Source organism: Centruroides sculpturatus, unplaced genomic scaffold (genome assembly GCF_000671375.1).
Source record: "Centruroides sculpturatus isolate CEXI.00-Female unplaced genomic scaffold, Cexi_2.0 scaffold1204, whole genome shotgun sequence".
Lineage (NCBI taxonomy): Eukaryota > Metazoa > Arthropoda > Arachnida > Scorpiones > Buthidae > Centruroides > Centruroides sculpturatus.
This window is the reverse complement of record NW_019385392.1, coordinates 163527-171367: the sequence shown is the minus strand read 5'-3', so window position 1 is coordinate 171367 and position 7841 is coordinate 163527. Positions and strand designations below refer to the sequence as shown.

Sequence of the window (7841 nt, the reverse complement as noted above, 5' to 3'; positions counted from 1 at the left end):
AAGATGTCATCGTCTCTCGAAATACAATATCTTTTTTATTTCGCTGTCGATAGCCCGACACGTGTTCCGCAGCCATCTTGTATTTTCTCACGCACGTGGGATTGTGGGATCTCTCTTATGACTGGATCTAGTTTCAAGAACTCTCTTGAGTCAATTGCAATTGAACCTCGTTTCAGTCGAGATTGAAACAGTTGAGGGAGGTCGTACCAAGGCAAACGGGGTATAAGGCTCTAGTTTAGTAGTGTTACAGAGTATAATACGTATATTTTAATATATTTTTTAAAAGAAACAAAACCATTGAGAAATGTTGTGTGTTTAACAAGGTTCAGAAAACTTTGAAAATGTTAACAACGGGTTCGGCCGAACCTGTGCGAACCTGCTGAATACCACCACTGTTTATATCTGATTTTAATAATTAAAAACACATCTGTGTTAAATAATGACAGCTGTTAATAATATGCAAAAACTTTATTCAACCTAACATAACCTTTACTTATTAACCATGACATTCAAGAAGTGTGTGGAAGCAATCAAGTCTAAGAGGAAAGTTGTAATACCAACAATTGAAATGAAAAAACTTATGAAGCATGAAAGCAGTAAACATGGCCACCAGATTGGATGCACATGCAACATGCCAAAGTACATGGAATGCAACAAGTTACTGTATAATAAAAAAAAAATGGCATTACTTGCATATTTTAGTTATTGGTAGTGTATTTTAATTTGTTATTGGGGATTTGATTATTTTTACTTTAAATTACATGTATTTGCTGTTTTAAGTTTATCAAAATGGGTATTGTTTAGGGTCTGTAAATGGATTCATTCACTTTCCATTACTTATAATGGGGAAANTAAAGTTAAGTTTTACTTTTTGAAACTTAATTTCTTTGATATGGAATATTTTTGTGAACCATTAGATTTATTAATAGAACATTAAATTTAAAAATGCAACACTTAATAATTAAATTAAATTAATAAAATAAAATAAATTAAAATAATTAAATTATCATAACAGTAGAGTTTTTGTATCAAGAATAAATGTTGCTCCTATATTAGGCAAGATGTAATATTTCATTTCTACCAAAACCCCCCCCTGAAATTTTCTTATTACAGGTTTAAATATTTGGTAATTTTTTTATGAATTTTTAAAAAATGGCCAATAAACGGTTTTTGAACAAATTTAATGTGTCTCTCATGAGGGGTCAGAATGACATTGATATCACTGATTTTGAACAAACAGATTATGGTGCATCCCCAACAACTGACATATGCCAAGCAATAAGGGACAATACTCAAAATTAAAAGAAGAAAATTGCACAATTACTTAACGTTTGTAAATGATAGAAATTCTAGAGTGGTCATTGGCTTGATGGGCATGCCAGTTTTGTAATCATGAGGTTGGTGTTTTGAATCTCAGTATAAGTGTGACTTTTTTTTTATAAAACTATAATTTTCACTTTATGACACTTTTTAAATTTATTGTATTGCCAGAAAACTGATTTAATTTTAGAAAACTTCAAAACATACAATAAATAGTAACAACAAAAATCAGCCCATTTCAAATAACAAGTTAACATCAAAACCAATTCAGAAATGCTACCTAACAATATTTAAAAACCAAAACAATCTGTTTATTCATGTATAGTTCATGCTTACTCTAGGTTAAACAATGATTTTCTTGCCAGTGTCTATAACTGAATATTCATTTGCTAAAGAATGAAAAAAAGATGGCTTTTTTATACTATCAATGTTAGCATGAGATAAAGGATTTGGAGAAGAATCACTACATGACAATATTGCAAAATTACATTTAAATAATGCTTTCATGTATTGTGAAAGCAGCCTTCAAAAATCAAGATCTAATTGTAGCTGAGGTTTCTTCATTAAATTTTGGCAGTTGCAGAGGCAAAAGAAAATATTAAATGCTCAGATACTTTCAAATGTGATAGGGTTTGTACAATTCTCCTCCAAATTAGTTGGACGATAGAAATGTTTTTAAACAAGTTTGTTTTCCAGCAACATGTAAAAATGCTACATTTATTCAATGTGTACTTTGCAAAAATGTTTGCTTTACATGCTTCTACAACAAATATCATCCATAAATATATAGACATCCCAAAGCCTGATGTATTAATAAAAACTCGATTAATTAAGGCTGAGATTTTGGTTATTTTATGCTACAATTAATAATTAGAAATTAAGTAATTTGGTACTAGAGGTAGATGTTATTAATTTCAATAAGAGATAATGCCTAATTATAACTTTAATATAATTTAGAAGAAAAGAGTCGATCCAGAGAGAGCTGAACCTACAACCTCTATTATTTGGTGCTTAAGACTGTCATTTATGGATGATAAAAATACCCAAAGTTGTGCTCCCAAAGAGAACACACATTAACATTCAAAAATGTATTAACAAAAATGGGTCTTGAACAATAATTTTGTTTATATCTTATTGTCTTCACAAGAAAATTATAAATACAGTAATTATTTATGAATCCCATTGGGTACATGAATATTCAAAAATAACTTTTTAATAATAAATTTAAAAATACCATGAATAAAGTGAAAATTAGTTTAAAATGTGCAGCATCTAAAAATCTGGCAGTTAGGAATAACACAGGAAATCTAATTGGATAATTACAGCACAAGGAATGTAAGTGGTCTCCCATAGAAATTGGAAGGATATGTATATGCAAGATTCAAACAGTTAGGCAAACTTAACCAGAAATAATCCAGCAGTTTAGGCTTATCAGATTGAAATTAGATACAGAACATTATGTTTGAGTTCCAGTTCTAGAATTCAGAAGGGAAGTTTATAAATAAGATATTCGTGTTGTAAAAAACTAATTGAGTTTGCTATGTTTTATAAAAAAGATGAGGCAAAGTTTATTGGCCATAACTCTTCTCTTACTGTTGTGAGGTCTGAAAGGCCCCCGGGTCTAAAATAGTAATTTTATTAATAATGTTCATATTTTGTTACAAAATATTCTTTCGTTTGGGTGAGAAATTAATGATTTCCAACGTGGGAAAGATAGATAACAGATGCTACTTCCTTCTAGGGAAGTTAGTACATCCTCTGTTTTTCCCTTATCCGCAAAAAAATCTCGCTCAGATGGGAACTATCTACCCCTCTTTGATTCCCCTTTCATCCGTTCACATGAAAGAGTTTCTGGCAGATGATTGGTCGTAAATTATGAGATATAGGGGAAATTTATCAGAATTCGGGGAGTTCGTCGACAGACCTGGAAGAGTCAGGACTCCATACATATTTCTCCAAATGACCAACGCCCTTAGACGAGTCACATAGAATAATTCCAGAGTTAGCACTGAGAAGATATACTTTGATTTTGTGCACATATCGATCTCCCATGGAATGAAGTAAATGAACTTTATCTCTAAAGTGTCCCTTGCCTACAAGACGACGACGAACGACAACTAAAACAGGTTATATGTTTACTAACGATTTTGTGAGCTCTTTCTCTCTCGATCGTGTATCGGTTAAATATAAGTCTATATATCTCTCGACTTATAGGTGGTAATTTGTAGTCATTGTCTCTTACTACCATATATTTGTACTATTTTTATTGATTTATGTTTTAATTAAATTTATTCTTGTTTACTTGTTAAAGACTGTCTCTGAATCAAATCTATAAAATAATCACCTGCGTGTTTGTCCGCGGATCGATTAATTGACAAACTGGTGTCGGGAACCCGACGTAAGGAAGGTGATTTCGCCATCACCAACCTCCACCTTAAAATTCGGCCTAACTAATGACCCCCCCGCCACTCGATTTCCCTAAGATTGGAAAAGGCCGTTCTTGTAGACGACAGAGAACTAGTCCTACCGACTAGCTGCCTAGTAAGTGATACAGGTGTAACAACCTACCCTGTACCCCAGGCTGGATCTCACACTGTTTGTAAGATTGCATTACTAACCATGCTATTTTGTTATAAGACAGGTTTAGTAAGGTCTTTCACCTTTTTTGGCAATCCATCAGATTTAGAAACCTTTCTTTTTTTAGGCAATTTTTCAGACACATCTACAAGAGAGACTTTTTTAGTTTTCATTTTTATTTCATCTTCCTTTTCTTCATTCTGTTCCTCCTCCTCATCCTCTTCATCATCATAATCATCATCATCATCATCAGAATAATCTGGAAAGACTAAACATTAAGAAATTTTAGTGAGGAAAAAAAAATTGTATTAAATAATTTTAGATTTCAATAGAACAATGTGGAATAAAATAAAATGAAATAAATCAACTGTTCAAAAAAATTACAGTGGTACCTTGGTATATGTCTGCTTTAGAATATGTCCAATTCGGAATACGTCTTGTTTGGACTAAACAAATTTTGCTCGGTATATGACTTTTGTTTGGTATATGACTTAATTATACACGCCATCTATGAACAAGTAGTACTATCGGTGTACTAGACCAGACTAGACGTTCGCGGTGCCACAGTTTATAACTTTGTTAAATTTCTTCTGATTTTAATTGTAAGTAAAATTTTATTATTTTTATTAATCATGAATTGCAAAAAGGCAAATGAAAAGCAGCAGAAAACTAAAAAATTTACTAGAATCACAATGGAACTGAAAAAAGAAATTGTTGAGAAATATGAAGGTGGCATGTGTATTTGAGATTTAACTGTTGCATACCTTATTCCGAGAACGATAATATCGACAATTGTGAAAAATAAAGACATAAATCTGCTAACATTGCAAAAGGGGTTAAATCAATTTCTAAACAGATATCGAAGACATTAGATCATGTTGAGAAATTGCTATTGCTTTGGATAACTGAAAAACAGTGTGCTGGCGACAGCGTATCAGAAGCAATTATTTGCGAGAAAGCTAAAAAAAATACATGCTGATCTCATGAAAAATCAAGCAGGAACTAGCCAGGAAAGCAAGGTGTTTAAAGCCAGCTATTTTTTTTTTCTTTTTTTACATGAGAACAGATTAATCATTTTTACATTACTTTTTATGGGAAAGGTTGGTTTGGTATACGTCCTATTCAGTATAAGTCCAAACACCAGGAACGAATTAAGGTCGTATACCAAGGTTCCACTGTATTTTAAACTAAAAGATCATCTAAAGATTAATTTATTATCTTAGATATGCATACCACAGTCCAATATGAAAATATTTGGATCCAAAACAACTTTGAAAAGTAATATTTTTTAGATATTCAAGATTTGTATTAAAGAATTCCACAATTAAATTCATTTCAATTTTATATATTAAAACATTCAGTAAGCAAATACAAAATTAATTGGAGTGTTTATATATTTTGCCATTCATGGATTTTGCAGTTTGAATGAGAACTGCTTGCAAATAAAAGCTAAAATTTGCTTATTTATACAAGCAGTTCAAAATTTTACAATAAGGAAGTGATCTTTAAATGTATTTTCAATTCATCAATCTTGCTAGAGGTCACAAAGACCTTTTAGCACATGCATAGTTAGGAGTTTTAGTTTAATGGAATGCATTTTGAATGTGTTCTACTGAGAATTTTTATTCTTAAGAATAAAAAATTACAGTATTTAAATTATATAATTTGTGGCAAAACAGTGACCATAGAAATGTGTTACTTTAAGACAAAATTAAAATACTAATTTTTTTTTACAGGGAGAAAAATCAGCAGATAAGATTCATTTTAAAAAGTTGAGCGATACGTCACTTCATTTAAAGTATGCATTAATTTGCATTAGTGTGATATTCAACTTTATGTGAAAAGTATAAAAACTGATCTTAATTCTCTGATTAAATACAGAATGACAACTAGATTTGCTGTGGATTAAATCTCTAGCATGTTATTTTCCACAGGATGGAAAAGCCAAAAAAATAACGTGGAGAAAGCCAAAAGCCAGTTAATATCTATTGTGTTTGGTCACGCTCACAAATGAGGCTACTGAGTAGTGAAGGATGGGTTTGACTAGACTATCCCTAAATTCCTAGGGTTTTTTCACCCTCTCAGATTCAATCCTGGGTTCTCAGTAATAGGAAGCCTTAATAAAGACTTAATTGCCAAGGCAGTATTTTAAATTTAAATTAAGAATGGGTGCTTAACATTTAACTTAAAAATAAGTTAATGTAGCCATATAAAATGTTTTTAATTGATGCTTGAAGAACTAAGTACACTGATACTGAGCCTGCAGAATTATTCTAAATTCACTGATACTAGGAACACTGAATTAAACATTTTGGGTAAAATATTTTTAGTTCAGTACCGACATGAATGAATTAGTATATAATTTGTTGACTTATTTCATAATATCTAATTTATACTAGTAGGATGAAGGTCATTGCATTTTCAAATTGTTTGTGTACCCTTGTGGTTGTGTAGTTTGAAGCATCACATTTTCATTGTCAATATTCTCATGTTAATTCTGCTTAAAAAATAACTAAGCAAAATATTGCATTATGCTATAACAATGCAGTCTAATAGCTATTATAAAAAGAGCATCAATACTACTCTTGCCCAAGGGGAAATCAAAGAAATAGTATCTTAATTCAAATATATACAGAAGTATGGCTGAGGCAGTTGAGCTATCAACATGCTGCTTTGGGGAACCAGGAAACTAATCTGAGTAAGCAATCCCAGATATAATCTGCCCCATCCCTCAACATCTCCATTGGGAATGTTGAGGAATGGGGCAGATTATATCTAGGTACTTGCTCAGATTAAAAAAAAGTCCTCTTACTGAAAATGGGATTGAAAAACTAATATTTTTTAAATACAGTATAAACAGTGGTGATATTCGAAATATTTAAAGGGTTTGCCAACAGAAAATTTTTCCTTAATTTTTTTTTCACTCAAATGGTGGATTAGCAACATTAGCACAAAAACTGACCTTAAGATACTCATATAAATAAAAAAAGATATATATTACACACGATGATAAAACTGACATAACTACGTGGTAAGTGACAAACACTGACAAACAAAATGGAAGTTTTGGTTAGAAATAAATACAATACTTTTTCTTGCAATATATATCTAATAATACAGATGTCATCATCTCTCGAAATACAATCTCTCTTTTATTTCACTGTCGATAGTCCAACAATACCATCTTGTATTTTCTCGCGCGCATGGGATTAAGGGATCTCTCTTATGACTGGATCTAGTTTCAAGAACTCTCTTGAGTCAATTGCAATTGAACCTCGTTTCAGTCGAGATTGAAACAGTTGAGGGAGGTCGTACCAAGGCAAACGGGGTATAAGGCTCTAGTTTAGTAGTGTTACAGAGTATAATACGTATATTTTAATATATTTTTTAAAAGAAACAAAACCATTGAGAAATGTTGTGTGTTTAACAAGGTTCAGAAAACTTTGAAAATGTTAACAACGGGTTCGGCCGAACCTGTGCGAACCTGCTGAATACCACCACTGTTTATATCTGATTTTAATAATTAAAAACACATCTGTGTTAAATAATGACAGCTGTTAATAATATGCAAAAACTTTATTCAACCTAACATAACCTTTACTTATTAACCATGACATTCAAGAAGTGTGTGGAAGCAATCAAGTCTAAGAGGAAAGTTGTAATACCAACAATTGAAATGAAAAAACTTATGAAGCATGAAAGCAGTAAACATGGCCACCAGATTGGATGCACATGCAAGATGCCAAAGTACATGGAATGCAACAAGTTACTGTATAATAAAAAAAAAATGGCATTACTTGCATATTTTAGTTATTGGTAGTGTATTTTAATTTGTTATTGGGGATTTGATTATTTTTACTTTAAATTACATGTATTTGCTGTTTTAAGTTTATCAAAATGGGTATTGTTTAGGGTCTGTAAAAAACACTAACAGGATCAGTTAT

The 7841-nt window shown here is 31.4% G+C and overlaps 1 protein-coding gene across 1 annotated transcript in view; it reads right to left on the bottom strand.

Annotated features, from left to right (window-relative positions):
• Positions 1–7841, bottom strand: part of LOC111638458 (nucleolin-like) — a 24048-nt gene that overhangs the window by 12781 nt on the left and 3426 nt on the right. The window contains exon 3 of the mRNA XM_023384181.1: positions 3981–4165. Coding sequence (XP_023239949.1) covers positions 3981–4165 — 185 coding nt within the window. The remainder of the gene's footprint in view (positions 1–3980; positions 4166–7841) is intronic.